The sequence below is a fragment of the Chenopodium album genome, chromosome 26, assembly GCF_948465745.1.
Source record: "Chenopodium album chromosome 26, dcCheAlbu1.1, whole genome shotgun sequence".
Lineage (NCBI taxonomy): Eukaryota > Viridiplantae > Streptophyta > Magnoliopsida > Caryophyllales > Amaranthaceae > Chenopodium > Chenopodium album.
The window spans coordinates 13,604,799-13,626,851 of record NC_137859.1 but is presented as its reverse complement, the minus strand read 5'-3'; the positions used below and the strand labels follow the sequence as shown (position 1 = coordinate 13,626,851).

Here is a 22,053-nt window from a genome sequence, read left to right as displayed (position 1 = left end):
TATTAAAGTAACCAAATTGTTGTTTATGAAAAGGAATTAAACTATGGAGATCAAGTTTAGGGAGAAAATCAATAATAAGGAAGACTGGGGTCACAGGTTCACCAATAACTAATATTCCGGGATAAAACATAACAATCAATAATTAATATTGCACAAATAACATGATTAATAGGCTCTCGCAATTTATTAATCAACATAGATCTAACAGGCTCTCGCAATTTACTAGATCGAAGTTCCTATTGAAAATAGCCTTTAATATCAAATTAACGTCTGCTCGATTCATCAATTCAATATTGCTAAACATTCACAATCAAATTACATTTGCTCGATTCATAATCTAATTGCAAAGAATTAAAACAATTCAATAAGAAATTATCATGCAATATCAATAATCAATAATAACAAATTATCCCTTCATATTAATTATGGATCCCCATAAACCCTAGATTTAAACTACTCGGACATAATTAAATCTAAACTAAGCAAAATAATTAAATAAACCATAAGAGATTACAAGAATAAAATTACTGAAATAAGTAAGGAAGAAATCATTACCAAATCGACGGAATTACAAAGTGGAGGTAAGAACAAGAATAAGAGTTGAGAGAAAATCTAGAGAGAGAAAATAAACTAAGTAGAGAGAGAAAGTCTAAGAGAGAAGGTAAGTGAAAATTATAATCCTAAAACGTATTTAAACAAAGACTAATAACAACTTCCTAATTCAAAACTAACTGCTCGTCTAAGGAGCCCTTCCAGAAACACGCGCCCGATCGGGCTAGAGGCCGCCCGATCGGGCGCGCCATTTTCTCGCTCTGCTCTTCTCAATAGCCGCGCCCGATCGAGCTAGCAGCTCACCCGATCTGGCGCGCCTTTGGCCACGCACCAACATACTCTTGCGCGCCACGCCCGATCGAGCTAAGCTTGCCCGATCGGGCCCTTGCTTCACCTCGAGGCTTGGACTTCGATTGGGCTCGATTCTTCGGCCCAATCCGGATTTCCTCTTCGGGTCTTGCATACTTGGTTCAAATACCTCGATATCCCGATTACCGAGCCCTTAATCACCGGTTTGATGACTCTAACCGGCCTTGGGCTTCAAAGATGGTCATGCTCCTCTAATTTCCGTAGTCGCTCCATGAAAACCCGAGAAAATGCTCCAAAAGCGCAATTTCCTACAAAACTCAACCAAAACTACGAAAACACTAGAAAACACCAATTAGTAATAAAAGTGGCTCGAAAGAGCCAAAAACACTACTAGTTACGACCAAGGGATGGGGGCACTATATAAAATAGACATATCATGTGCTCGTTCTTCCTCTTCTCCAGATTGTCGTTGTGCTTGGTCTTCCTCTTCTCCAGATTGTAGTTGTTGCTCTTCAAGCAAAACACCTCCCTCGATGGCTTGAACTCCAATAAGATCCTATGGTATTGGGATGTCCACGACATCTGGTCTCAAAATTCTGTCCAACACTTTACCAAGCCTAAACCCGGGCCCTAATTCTTCAACAATGCGTTTCTTGACTGCGTCTTGTCTCCACTCTTTCAATAATGGGAATTTTCTAGGCATAAACTGCTTTTGGAGTCGATCGAAGTAACATATCTGCATCACATTCTAACATTAAATATGACATCAACAACAAAAACTAATTGCACAAACAATGTGTGTTCTACACAAATAATGATTAAACTAGTTGACAAAACATGTCATGCATTACCATAAGAAATGGCAATGGCCCAGCAAAGTATGTATTCGGTTTTTTCCTCCACTTGATTGTCCACTCTATCAAACTCTCTATTGCATAAGAAGTCCAATCATATTTTGGAATCTTCTTGGTTTCAGTTGTTGTGCTCAAAATCTATTAAAAAAGAACATCATTAATATAAACAAAATGAACAAACCATAGAAATACAAAGAACATACTAGATGAACGAAAAGAACATAATATATAAACAAAAGGAACATACTATTGTATAGGATAGCTCCCGCTGAACTATCGCCCAACTCCCAAGGTGCGCACTCATTGCTGAGAGAACAATTGCGAGGGGCTCACCAGCCCGATGGAGTTAGCCCGCAGAGCTGACCAGGCCAAACCCTCCACAAAGGAGATCGTACACCTATAGATAGAGGGCAAAGTACAACGGAAAAGAGGTTAGACGCACAAGTTATAACACTCTCTACATCTCTCTAAGTACACTTTCTCTCTCTAAACACTATCTAACTTAGGCATCGGAGGGGGGTTCCTCGAGTCACCCCCGAGAGCAGTTTACGTGTGTTGCCTTATGTAGGTTGTCGACGGGGCCCAGCTCACCCAGCAGAACCCTTGGATCCATGCCTGGAACGCTTATCATATTTTTTTATTATTATATACAAGTATTCAATTTTCATATAGCTAATATAAGTGAATTAAGGTCACAATATTCCGTCAAAAAAAAAAAAAGAATTAAGGTCACAATATCCCGTCCAAAAAAAAAAAAAGGTCACAATATATGTTGCATAAAAATAATACTCCCTCCGTCCCCTTTTGATAGTCCTTATGGGCATTTTTCATGGGAATTAATAAGCACAAATAAGAATAGTAAAAGTACATCGAAAAAGTAAATTGATATTCAGTATGCAAAAATGTAGAGGGAAAAAGTAATAAAAATACATGGGAAAACAAAATTTACATGGGAATTTTAAATTTGCACAAGTATTGTTGCAAATTGGAGGGAATTTTGGTAAAAAAATTAATATTAATGATTGTTGGAAAAAACAAACGGGGTGAACATTTTGTAACTAAAATTTGTCCATAAAAAACTATCAAAAGGGACAGAGGAAGTACAAATTATCTTTTCTCTAACAAGCAAATTAATCTTTTACTCCGTACATACCTATTTTAATATCAAAGTTTTTGGGGGTGTTTGGTAAGTGGGAATTGAGGGTGGGAATGGGAGTATTAATCCCAATATAAAAAATAAGCCTTGTTTGTTTGGTGGGAATACGAATAAAAAAGGGGTTGGGAATGAGATTATTTATAGGTGAATCCCACCTAGGGGTGTCAATCGGGTTTGCGGTTCGGTTTTTGGTTCGGTTTATCGGTTTTCGATTAACAACGGATCGGTTTTTAACGGGTTGGAATTATTATCGGGTCAGTTCGGATCGGTTTTAAATAATTTCGGGTCGGTTCGGTTAGGTTTGTTTTTATTACAGTTTCTTTTCGGGTCGGATTCTAATCGGGTCGGGTTATAATTGGTTCGGGTCATAATCGGTTCGGGTTAAAGTCGGTCGGTTTAAAAACAGTGTTTGTCAGTTTAAAGCGGGTTTTGGGTCAAAACATATTGGGCCCTAATCGGGTTAGGTTATAATCGGTTCAGGTCATAATTGGCTCGAGTTGAACTTAGTCGGTTTGACAACTGGTTTTGCCAGTTTTAAACGGGTTACGTTAACGTATATATCCTAGTATATCCTCAACATTCTATAATTAGTTATTCCAATAGATCATACAGAGTATTAATTAGTTGTTTAGCTTTAATTAAGTCCCTTTTCTGTATAAAGATTTTCAGGATCAAATAATAATAACAAATCTAGAGTTAGCTTTTGATTCAGATTTTTTTAATACAATATAGTGTTCGGCTGTAAGTTACAGGTTGTAAACGATTTGGGTTTATCGGGTTTAATCGGTTTCGGTTTACAATGGGTCGGGTTGCTATCGGGTTCGGAAGTACTCGGTTCAGGTTGTTCTCGGTTTCGGGTTGTATCAATTCAGCTTGATAACGGCTACGGTTCATTAACAGTTCTCAAACATTTGGATCGGTTCAGTTTCAGGTTTTAAAAAATCGGGTCGGTTCGATTTACGGTTTTAAAATAACAGGTTCATAACGGTTCGGTTCCTTTTCGGAACAGTTCGAAACGGTTCGAATTCACCAGTTCGGGTCGGTTTTTGACAGCTCTAATCCCACCATTTTATTAGCTAGGGAGGGTAGGTAATAAATGGATGGGAATGGGAATAGGGGAAAAATGACATTTTTGCCATTAATGAAAAGAATGAAATAATAATCTTAGTAAGGGTAATTTTGTAAAATTGTTATTTATTCCCTATATATTCCCACCCACTATCCAAATAAGGTATTGGCATATTTTCATGCATTCCATCAATTAATTCCCAATCCCATTCCCACCGCCTTTTAATCCCCAAACTCCCATTCCCACGATCCAAACGCCCCGTTCGTGTATAAAATACCGAGAAAATACAAGTTCATCTTGAAGATAAACAAATTTTGTTTATCTAATGGCATTTTCGTAAATAAATCAACAAAAAATCCCAATCAGCATGACATTTTCGTTAATAAGTCAACATTTGTGGGTACCGCATATTAATAAAAGTTGTTCACTTATTTACGTGCGATGCTGACTGGGATGATTTGTTGATATATTTACGAAATTGCCATTAGATAAACAAAATCATCGAGATGAATGGGGCTCCCTCATAAATACCACCTCATTCTCACTGCCTCGACCTGTTTCCCTAACCACCTCCGCAAGCGCAACCCCTTTCGCGCGCCACTGACGCTGCATTCCCAACACTCGTTGCTGCTCCTGCTACTGCTACTCATCCTATCCCCCATTGTCATCATCTCCTACAATTCCAAACCCTAATTCTCCTGATTTGCTTTCCAATTCCGCCACTAATGCCGGGTGTAATGGCATCCATGGAACCAGTCGAACGACAGTCATTGAAGAAGCTCACTTTCAAATCCCTTAAACGCGCTCTTGATGTCTTCGCTCCTCTTCATTCTCAATTCCCTCCTCCCGATTCTAAAAGGTTAGCCTTTTCTTCTTGCTCAATACCCTAATTTTTTTGGGAAAAAAAAAATTGATTTTTGATTTTGTATATTGTTCTTCAATTGCAGTAAAAAAATGCGTTTGAGCCATAAGGTTAGTCAATCATTGCTCGCTTAAATTTGCTTTATTTTTAATTTTAATTTGTGGGTTTTGGTAATTATGTTGATTCTGATTATGGGTGATTTTTGAAAATGTTTGTAGATTAGTTTTGAATATGGAGGAATTAAACCTACATTAGCTCAGCCTCAGCCTGTTAAGCAGAAGTCGTCTGCTCCATCTGATCCCCTTGCTCTTCCTGGTAATTTTTATGCCATAAAATGTACTTGTATTATTTTGGTGATTTATTTATCTATTTTTTGAAGTTTATTGATTTGTATATGAGTACCCTTTTGACTTGTTTGTATGGTTAATTAGCTCCGGAAGATGGACAAAGAGGAGGTGCTCATAATGCTCTAGTAGTAGCTCCAGCTGCTCAGTCGAGACAGTACGTTCTCTCATTGGTTTTCATTGAAATTAATTGTTGGGTTGGAATTGTAAGTGTTGGCAAATCCATTTTGGTGTCACAGGCCTCAAAGCAAACTTTTTAGCTGCAGTATTTTGAGTAGCGGATTGTTGATTCAATTCTAAGTATCATAAAACTATAATAAGATAACCTCGGTGTTTTTATCTGAATTAGAAAGATTGGCATTGCAATGTTTTCATCTACTTAATAGTTGTCAGTCTTGTTATAGTTCTGATGTATACTGTGTTTGGCTTCATTTTCTTGTTTCCAGGACTGAAGTTGGTCCTAGTAAAAGCAATGCACTTATCTCGACTCCCAGTTCTTCTGAAAGGTATGTAACTCACCTTTTCTATGTTGTTTTATATGTTATCTATCTTCTCTCTCTGAGTCTATGTTAGTTTAATTACTTTTTATTACTGGTTTTTTGCTGTTTGGCTTTGCGCATAGTTCAAAGTTTGAATTTGAGGATGTGGTCTTTGTAGCCTTAGGGTTAGAATCCACACTCGGACTGTGAAACTTAAACCTTCAGCTAATGTCAGGTGTTGCATGACAACAGACTTGGTTATAATGGTTATTTTTAATCAATTTCTACACTTTCCATCTCCTAATATTCTATCCATTTTGAGCATATAGGTTTAAGATATTTCTTGTATGGGTCATTAAAATTTAGAGTCTTGATAATGAATGAGTTAGTAGGGAAATATTTTTTTAATTTTAGGGAAGAGAAATTAGGTGAGAATATAGTGGGATTAAGGAAAGAGAAATTGTGGGGTATGAAAGAAAGGTTTATTCAAGATATCTAGGAGATTTGATTGGCAAATTAAGGTTTTCTTTACTCTTTGTGGGAAGAAAACTTTGATTCATTCATGTTCAATATGTATATGTATTATCTCTCCGGCTCCTGCTTAGTGATGGAAAGTTTTGTGGTTAAGCTCTATCAGCTATAGGAAAGATCATCATTTGAGTTGGGAGGTAGGAAAATGACTATGCGGTATGCTTTGGGTTTAGTTGTGGTGTTGTGTGATTTCAAGTCCCTTAACTCCCTTGGCATTAAGTCATCAGGAGCATAAATGGGTTGCCACAAATTGGGTGCATTCACAAGGAGTTCTTGGCTATACCCACTCTAGGTAAAATGGTTCATATTCATGTGATACCGACACAGGTGTGCCTGGTTGGATCCTATGTTGTGACATTATGGGCTAAGACAACAGGGATTATAAGCATCATCCATTTGTCCTCGTTTGCATGTATATTAGTTTCTCAGCTAACAACAATAGTATTGTTTTCTTTTGAAAAAATAAGTAGGTAAGGGCCTATTTATTTTAGGGATATCTCCTGGGGTACCCTTCAAGTTTGTCATTATTCTCTGAGGTAAGGGCATATTCATTTTAGGGATATCTCCTGAGGTACCCTTCAAGCTTGGGGGTTTGACGCATTGATCAAAATACTCTTACTATGGATGGAAAGTGAACGGTGTATATTTTTATTTTATATAAAAGTTCATGGAAATTCATTTTCCTTTGCTCTTCCTCTGTCAAACCTTCTTCTCTTAAACTCTCTCCTTTGTTTTCACAGAAATGAAATGCGACACTCATTACTTTGCAAAGGCTATAGGTGATGATGATGATGATGAAAGATGAGAAAAATTTGAGTATTTGACTAATATTATAGGAAGAATTAGGGAAGTTGAGAGGTCAAATTTCAACCATGGAGAGTTGAATCCATTAAAGACCCAGAAGACACAATGTTCTAATGAGGAGAAAGAGAATAAGGTTTGATGGATGAGGAAGAAGGAAACTAGATATTAAAAAATATTCAAAAAAAGATAACGTCGATTTAAAAAAAAAAATCAAAAAAACTTGATTTAAAAAAATATACTCCCTCCGTCCCCTTTTGATAGTCCCTTATGGGCAAATTTTAGTCCCAAAATGTTCACCCCATTTGTTTTTTCCAACAACCATAAATATTAATTTTTTACCAAAATTCCCTCCAATTTGCAACGATACTTGTGCAAATTTAAATTTCCCATGTATATTTTGTTTTCCCATGTACTTTATTACTTTCTCTCTCTACTTTTTTACATACCCAATGTCAATTCACATTTTCAATGTACTTTTATTATTCTTATTTGTGTTTATTAATTCCCGTGAAAATTCTCCATGAGGGACTATCAAAAGGGGACGGAGGGAGTATTCAAAAAAATCTTAAGGGGTATTTGAGAAATTTTAAACAAAAGAGGAATTTTTATAATTATGCCAAATATGAGGGGTCAGGATATTTTTCTTTATTTTATTACTGCCCATACGAAAGAGGAAGTGGGGACTGGGGAGTCTATTTTGGATAGGCCATAATGGAAAAATCGGAAGACTATTATGGTGCTGAGGGAGTGACTAATATTTGGAGTATACCAAAAAGGAAGTGGGGAGTCTATTTGGGAAAGGCTAAAATGGTCTGTTTACTTTAAAATTTATTCATGTTAACCAGTAATCATTGTTAGTATCATGATTAATGAATTTTGACTATTGTACAAGTGCTACATGTGCAACTCGATGCATAATCTTTAGTTAATGAAGTACTTAATATGACAGACTTAATATGAACAAATACTTGTGTGTAACTGGACCTTATAAGTTATAACCCAGTCAACCTTGACATTTCTTGGCTGGTTAGCTCTTATGTAATGCAAATATAAATTGCACTTAATGGAGGGGGGGAATTGTTTCGTAATTGATTCTCAATGCAGGTCTTTTTAGATAATTTCTCTGCTTACCTATTTTGGATTTTGCCTTGTGTGTGGCAATTTAAGGTTTTCAACGTCTGCGCTTATGGAGAGAATTCCAAGTAGATGGCCAAGGCCTAAGTGGCGTGCTCCATGGAAGAACTACAGGGTGAGAAAAAATTTATTTTTTTGTTCTCTTTTATCTAGATTTGCAATATGCTGTAAGTTTCACAAGTTGATTTCAATTGCAGTCGCTATGAGTAAGGTCTGTTTAGCTTTGCCTTGTTCCTTTTTTTTTTTTTTTGGTAGAAAGAGCTTTGCCTTGTTCATATCTTGGATTTATTAATTTAATTATTTTCTTGATCTGATTGCATTTGTTCAAATTGATGTAAGAACGGTTTTATCTGCATCTTTCATTCACGTGTTTACTTATCTGATTTTTATTCCTTTGCTTGTTTAAAAGAACCATACAGAACAAAAAAACACTAGTAAAGTATTTGGAGCTATAAATACCTGATACTAGTATTTTCTGATTTCTTGCAGATAGATTTTTAATATAAAGGTTACAACCAGAATTGCCTTTTACGTTAAATAGAGGATTGTAAGTCAAGACTTAGAAAGTACAATGTAAGAGAGAGAGAGAGAGAGAGAGAGAGAGAGAGAGGGGGGGGGGGTGGAGTTTCTGTGACCAGTATACAAGGGTCTTGTATATATTGCAAAGGAGAGGGCACACTTTCTTTTGAATTCATGGGGAACCATATTAGAAGCAAGGATGGGCTGAAGAGAAGGGGAAAGTACTGAAATTAGTATCACATATCAGTAGGGTTTATTGGAGTAGGGTAAAGAGTTGTACAGATGATAGTTTGTTGAGTAAGTAACTATGGAGAAAAGGACAACTGGCGACGATAGTGCTGGTTGGTGGTGACAAAAGAAGTGGGTTAAAAGGTCGTCAATGGTTATATTTATGAACAAGCTCCCTATATTTTCTTCCATCAACCACAGTGATAACGAAATCTAAGGCAGAGCAGATGCACAGCAGTGCTTTTTAAGTGGTAACTAACTTTTTAGTTTAAAGTCACCCACTTTCTGCTCTATACCTCGCCCACCCTTCACCATGAAGAAATGTTTAATTAGTCTTAATTCATTGGAGGTCAGACTTAGACCCTTGTTGATCAAACCCAACCATTAAAATGCCCCAGATTTTGGCCTTTATTAATTCATTTCTCTCTTTACATAAGTTAATCTGACGGAGGCATGCATGGCTTAAGAAGATGGATGAAGAGATAACTCCTAGTGGAAAGGAAGAGTGGTGGGATGAGGTTAATAGTGGTTAGGTTGGATAAGGAGGTGTGGTGGTGGGGGTTTTGGGAAGGGAGGGGGAGGCCCTACAGTTTTTGAGAAGTTGGTAATGGGACTATGGAAGTGGTCTTGGGAGAGAGGGGCATTGGTTGACAAGTGAGGGGAAATGATGTGGTCAGGTAGGGAAGAGAAGGGTTGAGCTTTGGTATTTCGTATATGTATTTTATTTCTTAGTGTTTTACTCCATGGAAAGGGTGGGGTTGTTTGATTGGTTGGTTATGTCAAGCCCATACATGTAATTGGGCTCCAGTGTCTTAAATTTCAAATCCTCACTTGTTACTCCTCTAGGACTTCAAACATTAGTACATGAGTAATTCCGTGGATGAATTAAAAAAAAAAAAAATTAAAAAAATAGTATAATCTTCTTAATTAGTGGCTCATTATCAAGGTGTAATAGTATAATCAGCTTTCTATGTTATTTTTTGTAGCAACTAATAACGTATTCTCTTCTTATCTGTGCAGGTGATTAGTGGCCACTTGGGATGGGTGAGATCGGTTGCCTTTGATCCAAGTAACAGTTGGTTTTGCACGGGTTCAGCTGATCGTACTATTAAGGTTTAGTAAATTTTCTTCTGTCAAAATATATTCTCTTATCATTTTGGAAAGGAATTCTATTATCTGGATGTGTTTTGAACTTTTGACTGATGTGGACTTTATGTTGTCTGCGAAACTCGGAAGAAAATAGCAATTTATAAATCCTGAAGCCATGTATCATTACTAAACAAATATTGTCACAAGTTGTAATCTAATGGGGTGGATAAATCTGAAAGATAAGAGTTAGTCCATTCTATTAAAGAAAATTATATGTAAAGAAATTGTGAGGATTGTGGTTTGGCTATTTCCGTTGTAGGCTGTCAAATTAAAACTTTTAAATGGGTGCTGAATGAGCAGTGCAAGGTGTATTATGTTGACCCTTAAAAGTGAAAAATTGGACGATGCTGGTTTAGATATACTCAAACATACATTAAATAGGATTAATAGTTTCGAGCGAACTAAGATTTGATTGCATAAAAGCCGTTGCTGTTCTATAATTGATTATTAATGTCAATGCACTTTAATCCCTAACTTTTCTGTTAAATATTTTCTTTTGCAATATAAGTGATTTGTCACCTCAAACTAGGAGGATACACACACGCCACACACACACACACACACACACACACACAGAGAAAGTACACACCCTAACACTACATTCTGTATGATTACTTTGATATAACAGAATGCCTTTAGTAAAGCAATTAAAAGATATATATTAGTGTATTACACATCATTATATGGGGTACAAGATTTTATGCTAATGTACTGAATTGTCTGAATATAATGAGTAAATATGAGTGCAAGCTGCTTATCCTTCTTACTAAAATGCTTATATGCAAACTATCAGGATTAAGTACTCTGTACACCAAATAGCAGTTTGTGTTGAAATAAAAACAGTTGAATTATATATTGAATTGATGTGTGTATGTGTCTATCGGGTGGACTAGTCTCCAAGAGGGCTTGGCTGGTTCTGAATTACTGTGAGTGGTTTAAACACCCTCGACGTCTGAAGAAGGCTTGACTAAAGAAATAAGTCTCAAACAGCATGTATATCTTTGATACCATAATTATCTTACAATCTTATATGGATAGTCATACTGTGTGTTTCAAAACTGAAAGGATAGTCAAACTTATTGAAAACTGTGATAGATGGCAATTGGTGGTGGAATTGTGAGTATTCATTTGTAAACTAAAGTATAAGGTCATTGCTGACAAGCTTTTTTTATTGATTTAGATTTGGGATGTAGCAAGTGGGCGATTGAAACTTACTCTTACTGGACATATTGAACAAGTTAGAGGTTAGTATCATAGGAGTTAGATGGTAGAATTGAATTGCTACAGCATTTAATGTCTGTTATATAATTAATACATTTAATTATATACCTTTTCTTCCAGGGCTTGCTGTTAGCCAGAGGCATACCTATATGTTCTCTGCTGGTGATGATAAAATGGTGAAGTGCTGGGATCTTGAGCAGAATAAGGTAAAGCTGATATCTGATCCAATAGTTGGTTTAGCCTCTCTATATGCTGTATATTAACCTCATTTCTTGTTTTCATGGTTTCCCCCTTCTTTTTTCTAGTTTGATGTTAAATTTACATCTTCTACTGTTATGTTACTTATCACTGATGATACCTATCTGATTCTTTTTGAAATAATAATAATTAAAAAAAAAAAACCGCATGGTTTTGAGAGTAATGAATTTTTTTGGAGCAGGAATCTACTTGCTATATATGAGTTTCTGTTATATTAAGGTGCCCCCGAGTAAGGTCACCTTCTATCTTGTAAAAGACCGAATGCTGGAAATATCCTTTGTGACAGAGTACTATACAGTTCTGATTGGTTATAATTAAATAAATAAATAATAAAAAACCCTTTTAGATGCATTAGTACTCAACGATTAGATTTCTTACTCTTTATTTTGGACACTATGTGTTGTGTATGTCATTTTTTCAGGAACATAGGCTGTTATGAGAATAATATAAACTTTATATGCATAGATGCTAAACATATGGACCTTTTATTCATGCTAAACTTTCTACGAGGATATTAAACTTTATTTACTGTACATAGAATGGTGTTGCCTGTTGGATAGGAATTGTGCTGTGGCTGCTGTCTAAACCCTACAATTGAGAAAAGAAGATATTCTCTTAAAAACTATCATACTCTTGTTTTCTTGCAATTGTACCTTGCTAATGCTATTTCGTTCAGGTGATTCGCTCTTATCATGGCCACTTAAGTGGAGTTTACTGCTTGGCTCTTCATCCCACTCTTGATGTATTGCTTACCGGAGGCCGTGATTCAGTTTGCCGGGTATGTCTCTTTTTCTTTTTTTTAAAATTTGTTTTTGTGTTTTTTGTAATGCAACTTCTAAGCTATGATTGTGGATAATGCTCCAAAGTTATAAGTTTGAATGATTTTTACTCCTAATTTTCAGGTTTGGGACATTCGTAGCAAAACACAAATCTTTGCTTTATCAGGGCATGAAAACACTGTCTGTTCTGTGTTCACTCGACCAACGGTATGTTAGCTTCTTTGAATGAATAGTGGTTCACTCGTCTCTCCATTCAGATGAAAATGCTGTACTTTGTACATTTTTGTTTAAGCTGTCTTGCACCTCAGGCACACTGTTCTGATATACTCTATCCCAATACTCCCATATTGGTTTTTACATTTAACAAGGAAGATAGTTTTAGGTGATAAGCGTTTTGTTATTTTGTTAAAGAAATTAAATGTGGAAGGTCTAATGAGACAGTTGATTTTTTTTTCCTCTCCTGAGGGACAGTGGGAATAGCAATATCTATTTGACTTCTTTCCTTGCTAACAAATTTGCCTGAATTGGTAATTTTATCACTTTCCTTGTCTCTATGTCCTGACCTCCGCGTAAACCTGTATGGAAAAAACCTGGTTCCACTGTCCTAGTGCCTTCAATGTGTGAGTTTGGGTTATTTCCCTCTTATGCAACAGTGGACATGAAGCAAGAGTTTAAGAGAGGTTCAGAAGAGGACAGGGGGCAGAATAACCAGAAAAGCAAAATGAGATAAGGAATCTGTAAGCACAGCCTTCTGGCTTCTGATATATGCAAACTCTGTGTGCTTTATCTTCCTGGGTCTTTTAGCTGTGACTGAAATGAGTGAGATCCATATCAAGTGTTCTCATTGGTAGTAATGTTCCTGGCAAGACATCCCGCCTGTTTATTACTATTTTGATTCTTGAGGTTTCTGGCGAAGTTAGGTATATCACTATCACACTACGACTTCTACAAGTTGGACTTTACAGTTAGAAAATGTGCTATGGCTTTATTATTGATGGCTTAGGTTTTGTGGACAATGTTGAGTTTATGGGGATGTGAAGGAAGTCCCGTATCATGAAAGTCTCTGAAATGCTTAATTCACCCTTACAGTCAATACTAGTAGAATTAATTTTTTTTATTATTTTTTTAATAGTATAATCTAGGTAGTGATACTTTGGAACAAGTGAGCAACAATGCAGGTAATAGCATTTTATTTTTTGGTAACTTAGTCCGACAAAAGAATACTCAGCTCCAGGAATGTCCAAACCAACCCTGAAACTCTACATTTCACAATTAATCAAACTTAGCCTGACAATTGCGATAAGTTAGGATGTTAGCCAATAATTGGCAACCTATCAAATTTTTACCAGATCCTTGACTCATTTTTATTTTAAATAATTCTGCTCAATGTTGATCTTTTAACTGGGATTTAGTTAACAGACAAAATTTAAGTTTAAGCTATCACCTACTGGCATAGGAAAAGGAAGGGAAAGAAAATGGAGGGATCCATTTTCCTAAACCAAATCCCTCCATTATTGGAGATTGGAAGGAAAATGAAAGGTCACTCTCTCCCTTCCCTCCCCTCACCTCCCTTTCTCTTCCCTCTTTTTCCTTTCCCTCCCTTTCCCTTTCACTATGGTCATCCAAACATAGTGTAAGTTTCCCCCTTTGGTTGTTATATTCCCTTCAGATTTTTTAAGGCTTATATTGCTATTTGAATCTTATAAAGAAGTTCTTTTTGCTAGGATCCTCAAGTGGTGACGGGTTCACATGATTCAACCATAAAATTCTGGGACTTGAGACATGCAGGAAAAACAATGACAACACTCACGCATCATAAGAAGTCTGTACGAGCAATGGCGTTGCATCCTAAAGAGTGCGTTGCTAATATTTGTTTCATTACTACCCTCTTAAAGTATCTATTTCTTTTTGCTGTAATGCTTGGGTCTTCATTATCTCGTGGATAACTGAACATGATTTTCTGTTTTTTGTTTACTTCTTTAACCTTGCTATGCTCTGTGGCATTGCAGGAATATGTTTGCATCTGCCTCTGCTGACAACATAAAGAAGTTTACCCTCCCAAAAGGAGAGTTTATGCATAACATGCTGTAAGTCCTGGAACTTCTAGAATGCATACCCTGAAATTATGATATTGTATTGTCCCTATCTTGTCATTTCAAACTTGGCATAAAGTGTATGGCTGTAATCATTTTGGCCAGAATTTGGTAATGGGTGGCTGTATTTGTGAGAAGTCTGTCATCTAATAATACGTTTTGTATTTTTCCGTCTCTTTTGGACAGGTCTCAGCAAAAAACAATTATCAATGCAATGGCTGTCAATGAGGAAGGAGTCTTGGCTACAGCAGGTTTGTTTTTCACTTTGTTTGTTCAAAAATTGCTTCAAATTCTGATTGATCCTTAGCCACGTGTTTGATCAAATATGATGATTATTAATTGAGTTAAAATTGTCTCTCTGCTTTAAATCCTCTGTGATGTCTGTATTGTATGCCTGTATGGTTTATAAAGCATAGGATCACTTTCATGATTCAAAAGTAAAGGAATGCATTACATTAGGTTGTAGGCTACATAATTATGTAATTATGTTTATGAGTTTATGTGTTTATGTATGGAAATATTTCGAGTTCTTCAAGAAATACTGTTTTTCGGGAAATGCAAATCCATGAGGTAGTGAGGGATTGATTTAAATTAAAGAAAAGGGTTTACGCAAGGTGAGGCAGGAAATGATAAAAAGTTTCTAGAAGGTTGCCAGAAAAGAAATAAAGTAATAATGAATATAACGAAGAATGTAGATGAAAGGGTAAATTGAGTACAGGAAAAAGGAGGGCGGGCCATTTTGGTCACTGTATTTAATGCTTACAGTTAGTCCTTTGGGGCTTGTGCCCCTTGTGGTTATGAATAACAAATCCCTTCTCTAGATGATAAGGATTTTTAGCCAAATTTTATGTTTCAACCCTGACTCTGTTGTACCAATGTAACATTAAATGCTCTACATTATACCAACAGAAGATTAAATGTTATATATTATCATGAATACAATGTTTGTATCTCAACATACAGTACCAATGCAATTTTAACAAAAAATGATCTGAAATTTTAATATGCACAAAAGTGTTCAGCATGCCTTGTACTCGTAAAAAGGAACAGAGGCAATAGTTGCAGTACAGCAGTACTACAATTAGGAAACTATGAACCTTAAAGATTTATCACAGGGGACTATAAAACTTGAATTCATAAAAGATTTGTGAGTTGAATAATAGTTTGTGAATTGGAACATGTGAGATACTGTGTATTTCAAGAACGTAATTGGCTCTTTGTCCTTTGCATTGATTGCTTAATTGTTTATCTCTGTTGCATGAGAGCATTTGCAAATAACTCTTTTTTATATTAACTGCTACATTTTTTTTGTTTTTTTTAGGTGATAATGGTAGCCTTTGGTTTTGGGACTGGACAAGTGGTCATAACTTTCAGCAAGCTCAAACTATTGTGCAACCTGGTATGTTATAGTATCTGTATTTGCCTTTTGTTGTGGTACTGAGCTCGTAAATTAAGGACTAAGATCTAAGCATGTGTTTCTGCTGCTGCAGGTTCACTGGACAGCGAGGCTGGTATCTATGCACTCTCCTATGATCTCACTGGTTCAAGGATGGTAACTTGTGAAGCTGACAAGACTATCAAAATGTGGAAAGAGGATGAGACTGCTACCCCTGAAACCCATCCTCTCAACTTCAAGCCACCTAAAGACATTAGACGATTCTGATTGCAGTGACTGCTATATACTCAAACTTGAATCATTAGGACATCTGTAAGTTTTATACTTCATAGCTTATTGTGGATGATTGTTGAAGTTATTGTTAGATGGGTAAGGGAAACCAATATGCCAAATAGGGTAGGTTGGAGGGGAATTATTTTTGTGAGTTCCTTTTACATCAAAAGCTGAATTGACGGTAATATGCAAGTTTCATGCTTTCTAGAATTTTCTCAGGAGAGATGAGACACTTAGATATTTGCCGACATTTTTATATTTTCCTGCTTCTCTTTAGCTGGTTTTTTATTTTACCTGTGTAACACAAGATACAGTGTACGACTTCATTGATAATTATGACTAGCTAGTAAATAGGTTTTTCCCTCCAGTAATGCATTATGATTTCTGATTGGTGATCTTTTTAATCGAGTACGTGTTACTGATGAAGGAATTATGATGTTCAATTTTGATCTTACACACCAGCAGGCGGATGTAAATGTAACCACTAGTTATTATATTTGGTTATTCCTTCATGCAATTGATAACACGTTGAATGACTTGGTACCATAAGGCAGATAAACTATGTAACTGACGTAAATCACCAAACTGCACCACACCGGGACTTGGATTATCATGCATGCATGTATTTTGATTGAAGTATTGATTGGATTGAAGTGTGAGATCAGCCCAAAGGACTTGTATTTGTATTACAGGTTTTATTTCATGTGCAAAGTCTTCGAGGTCCATGCATACATACTGAAGCGATGTTATATTATCATAGTACAGAAATATGTCACACGAAAGCTTCAGTATATAACTGTTGCATAATCTTTCAGATAAAGAAGTCATTGTCCATGCAAATTCTACAAACCATTTTTTTTAATATGATTATATATCAAGAATTCAAGATATGCGTTTATCAATAAAAAAAAAAATAAAAATAAAAAAAAATAAAAAAAAAGAATTCAAGATATGCCTGGTCTTCTAGTAAAAATGTACTAAAAATAAATACTCTAATCGTCTCAAATTAGTTGTTCAGTTTTTATTTTTTAATAATTTGCAAGTCGTTTCGAATAGGTTGCGAAAATATCATTTTTGGTTACACTCATCTGTCTCATTTTCGTCGATAATTGAGTGTTAGCAAAGGCTATTCCATTGATCAAAGTTTAGTATATAGGCGAAAAAGGAAAACACAACAAGTTCACAAATCTATCTAATAATCAATACGAGGTATTGAAATTGTGGCTAATAAGGCTTAGATTTGTAAGGACACTACTTCTCCAACAGAGCAAAAGGATTAGAATATTTAGAAAGGGCATTCTACCTCCAATCTTAAACTACCCCACATAATTTTCAAGCAAAGCTACTTGCAATTTTATTGAAATTTGTCTTTGACTTGTACGAAGACAGTTTCAGTTTTACAATAATACTTTAGTAACTTTGTATGTTAAGTCGGGTCTGATGGTCCGGTCATCTAAATTACGGCATACTAATAATCTAAAATAACACGTTCTCATAGAAAAATGATCATATAAAAAAACAATATTTCCTACGTTTCATAATAATTAAGGGTCTGTTCACTTCAGCTTAGTTTTAGTTCAGCTTCAATTATTTCAGTTAGCTCCAATCAGTATAGTTCCGTTCAGTTCGACTCCTAATTTTCTTCTCTCATAAAATATTCATTTAAGCTCTATTCAGTTTAGTTCACTTAAGTTCAGCTCCAATTTGTTTAGTTCAGCTCAGTTCAGTAAATGTGAACAAGTCCTAAGTATATTCATTATAACCGTTTATAATTCTTAATGCTAAGATTTATATAACTACAAATACTATAATGGTCAAAGTTGTGTATTAACAGTGTTGCGATTATTATGAAACGGAAGAAGTATGAAGCAAAAATGATCAAATAAAACACTACGTAACATATACTTCCTCCGTTTCTATTTAGTTGATGCGTTTGATTTAGGCACATATACTAAGGAGAGAAGAGAGAGTGATAGAGAATGAAAAAACAAGTGGGGTAGCTTGTAAATGCAAGGTAAAAAATTTACCCAAAAAGGAAACGTGTCAACTAAAATAAACCTCCTAAAAAGGAATACGTGTCAACTAAAAAGAAACGGAGGTAGTATGAAATAAGTACTACGTATTAAAAGATGTTGCATATTTTTATATGGGTTGTCGGATTAAAAATAACTTTACAACAAGAAAAACATGGTGAGTTGAGTAAAAAGGCAATAACTTCTGTTATAACATAAACATCAAATTTTGTTATATTTTATTTATTTTTATTTTTCAAAGCAGTTAAATATCAACTTCGTAATAATGCCCTCAAAAATTAATTAAAAAACCTCGTACGGTACACCCATACCAATAATACTTGCCACAATCTTTCTCTCTTCTGCTGACTGCTGAGTGCTGACTTCTAGGATCTTCTGCAATTTCATAATCTGGGTAAATTCTACTTAATTCTCTACTGTATTAATGAACGAATTTATTGTTTTTTAAAATTGAATTATTTATTTTTTTATTGTGCTTTGAGCTTGTTTTTAGACTTGTTCTTTGTTGTCTAAGGATTCTAATTAGGTTTTATTCCTCGAAATTTCAATACTCCGTATAATATTGGGTCATTTTTGGGGGACCGGAATTAAATATAGAAACCATGAAAAGAAATTTTGCATTTAAGTTTTATTAGATATGTACAATTTAATTTGGTTTATGTTTATTTTTTTTATTTTTTTATTTTTTTTTATTGACAATTTAATTTGTTTTATGTGAATGAATGTATGTGTAATATTGTCTTGTGAGTTTTCAATTCATGCCTTTTAAAAATCTCTCTGTTTTTTTTTTTTTTTTTTTTTTTTTTTTTTTTTTTTTTTTTTTTGGTTATGATATATACTTTTAGGGCTGCATATAATGACATAAACATTAGATGCATTTCTTTTTAAAGTTATACAAATTAGGAAATTTACGACAAAATCATACATCAATGGCATTATTAATGCTTAACTATTCTTGATCTTTTGTTTTATAATTTACCATTATCACATTTTTGAGGGAAAAAAAAAATAAAAAGGGTTTGGTGACAATCTAAAGATTCATGAAAAGCTTATTTCCCACCAAGTTTCATTGTGATTTTGTAGTTTCCAATTTTGGAAATGGGGGAAGCGCGATCTTCATGAGACTTTTCATGCTTAATAGCTTTCTTTTACATACTCTGTGATCTAGTTATATAATCAATGGTTGTGTGTGTATGAGGGGAACCTTAAGATGTCTTTAAAATCGTTTTGGCTAACTTAGATGACCTTTTTTTTTTAAGATGTAAACTCGAGAAAAAGAATTGGAGATGATGCTTTTATTGAAGGGGCATTTTATTGGCAAAGAAGTGAAGGTAGTGAATTGAGGGGTTTCATTCGTGTTCATGGCGGGGACTGGTGAGGTTTTAACCCCTTTTAATCAACTGAGTAGATAAGTTAATTTTGATAGTTACAAATGTAAAGTGAGAGGAGGAAAAGAAAAAAGTTGTTTCTGATCTTTACTATTGCATGAAAAATATAGAAGGATATAAAAACTCATAACTAAAGATTTTTGTCATGCCATTATTAACTGTCTAGTCATGAGTAATGACCAATTATTTGTAATTAATATATTCTATTTAGTGTTTTGTGAGCATGAATCATGCATTCATGCATTGCTGAAATATGTAGCTAGAAGCTATACGATAATCCAAAGATCTGAGTTTTGTTGCAGCTTGTATAATCTTAATAATGTATATAGGCAATATAGCATGCTTTGCGTTTATGATTAGTTGAAACATGAACATCTTGAAACCACGACTGATGTGGTAATATTGATTCGTTATAGAATTTGTTTGTTTTCTTGTTACTTTTGTAAGTAGTTAGTTTATGAAATAGTTTGAGTATTCGCAATTATACTTAATTATTGATGTTATGCAGAAGACATCCTTGTGATCAAATGACAAACCAGGAAGCATTAGCTACACAAGAAGATTCACTAAGGGTCTCCATATTAGGGGATAGACCAATGGAGTCAAACTCGACCTCATCCAATACACTAATGCATCACATGTCTAACTTAAAGAAGATACTTTGGGAGTTATACAAAGGAAAACCCTTGTCATATTGGATTCTTATTCTTCTAAGTGGGGGAGCCATGCTTATTGCATTCCCTGCTTCTAGTCTTTTGTCGCGTCTCTATTATTCCAACGGGGGTAAAAGCAAATGGATCATATCATGGGTAGCAGTTGCAGGATGGCCATTAACAGTTTTCGCCTTAATTCCTACCTACTTCTTTTGCAACACATTTCCTACGCGTTTGAACTTGAAACTCACTCTTTGTTATGCAGTTGTGGGTTTCTTAAGCGCGGCTGATAACCTGTTGTATGCATATGCATATGCCTACCTTCCAGCATCAACTGCTTCTCTTCTGGCATCTTCATCCCTCATATTTTCTGCATTATTTGGCTATCTTCTTGTTGGAAACAGGGTAAATGCTTCAATTATAAATTCTGTTGTCATGATTACGGCTGCTTTGACCATTATTGCATTAGATTCAGACTCAGATTTGTATGGTAATGTGAGTAAAACCCAGTACACTATGGGATTTATATGGGATATATTGGGATCTGCTCTCCATGGACTCATATTCGCGCTTTCTGAGTTGTTGTTTGTGAAGCTATTGGGAAGAATCTCGTTCCATGTGGTGCTTGAGCAGCAGGTCATGGTTTCTTTATTTGCATTTATATTTACAACAATAGGTCTTGTTGTGGATAGGAGTTTCCAAGGAATGGAAGAAGAGGCCAGAAATTTCAAGGGCGGTAAAAGTTCATACTGCATGGTTCTTGTTTGGAGTGCAATAACATTTCAATTGGGAGTGTTGGGTGCCACAGCAGTGCTGTTTTTAGCATCAACTATGCTTGCAGGGGTTCTGAATGCTGTCAGAGTGCCGCTCACAAGCATCGCAGCAGTCATACTGCTAAATGACCCCATGAGTGGTTTCAAAATACTTTCTTTGGCCATTACTTTCTGGGGATTTTGTTCATATATATACGGGAGTAGAACTTCTAAGCAAGATAATTCTGCAGCTTCAACTGATGATTTTGCAGCTGGCCTATGATTACTTCATAGGCGTTAATGAGAAGCAAGTAATAGACACATGTTTCCGGTGCTTTTACATTGATGATGCAGTGATGCTATGCTGGTCTGAACATCCAATCTCAGAAGTTTGATGATTGCCGTTGTCACCATCCTTCAAAATCACCAATCTTTGCAGCAAACTCGCATTCAAGCTTCCTATGTCATACTTTTAGCTCCTTTACTGCACAATTGCAGTTTAGATCGTTTCTCAAGCTTTATGGAATTTGTAAATAGGATGTATGTGCTTGCATATTTCTATTGTATTTAGTTGTGCTTCCATCAAAAACATTCCAGAATAAGTTTATTTAAATGTCTGAAATTTGTGTGATCTATTTTCTATCCCTATTAAATTAACTAATCTTTACCTATTAAATTTTTTTCCGTCTATGATTTTTATTGTAATAGACTAAGGCCCCGTTCTTTAGAGCTGCTCTGCTTTGCTCTGCTGAAATCTGCTCTGCTTTGCTCTGCTGAAATTTGCTCTGCTCTGCTCTGCCCTGCTCTGCTTTGCTCTGCTTAAAATTAATACTTAATATTGAATTATTATAATAATAATGTATATTTAATAAAAATAATAATAAATAATTAATACTTAATGATAATAATAATTAATATTTAATAATAATAAATAAATAAATAATATTTATTAATAATAATTAATATTTATTAATAATAATACTTCCTCCGTTTTCTTTTACTTGCAACACAGCCTTGTGGCACGTGTTTTGAGCTCTGGTTTATGTAATGTAAATGGACAAATTTTTCATTATAATTTTTACAAATGATACTTAACTCTATTCTAATTTTCGTGTAAAAATTATATTGATAAAATCGCTCGTTTACCCTCACTAATCATCTCCTAAAACTGCGTGCTTAAAAGGTGTGTTGCAAGTAAAAGAAAATGGAGGAAGTAT

The 22,053-nt window shown here is 35.1% G+C and overlaps 2 protein-coding genes across 5 annotated transcripts; both read left to right on the top strand.

Annotated features, from left to right (window-relative positions):
- Positions 1–4,487: 4,487 nt before the first annotated feature.
- On the top strand, positions 4,488–16,377 carry LOC145616653 (protein pleiotropic regulatory locus 1-like). The gene is made up of 16 exons (XM_081671415.1): positions 4,488–4,799; positions 4,888–4,912; positions 5,021–5,117; positions 5,234–5,303; positions 5,593–5,652; positions 8,128–8,209; positions 9,862–9,954; positions 11,171–11,234; positions 11,332–11,417; positions 12,146–12,247; positions 12,372–12,455; positions 13,973–14,103; positions 14,258–14,335; positions 14,528–14,592; positions 15,663–15,740; positions 15,832–16,377. Exons 1-16 carry the CDS (start codon positions 4,666–4,668, stop codon positions 16,002–16,004), a joined length of 1,422 nt encoding a protein of 473 aa, XP_081527541.1. The 5' UTR covers positions 4,488–4,665; the 3' UTR covers positions 16,005–16,377.
- A 1,890-nt stretch (positions 16,378–18,267) lies between these two features.
- LOC145617403 (putative purine permease 5) lies at positions 18,268–21,493 on the top strand. Of its 4 annotated transcripts, none has more exons than XM_081672106.1 (3): positions 18,268–18,437; positions 19,303–19,417; positions 19,943–21,493. In XM_081672106.1, exon 3 carries the CDS (start codon positions 19,959–19,961, stop codon positions 21,117–21,119), a length of 1,161 nt encoding a protein of 386 aa, XP_081528232.1. In that variant the 5' UTR covers positions 18,268–18,437; positions 19,303–19,417; positions 19,943–19,958; the 3' UTR covers positions 21,120–21,493. The 4 variants fall into 4 exon arrangements, with proteins under 4 accessions (XP_081528232.1, XP_081528230.1, XP_081528231.1 ...); XM_081672104.1 differs by having other exon boundaries at positions 19,940–21,493; XM_081672105.1 differs by lacking the exon at positions 19,303–19,417 and having other exon boundaries at positions 19,940–21,493.
- Positions 21,494–22,053: the final 560 nt, after the last annotated feature.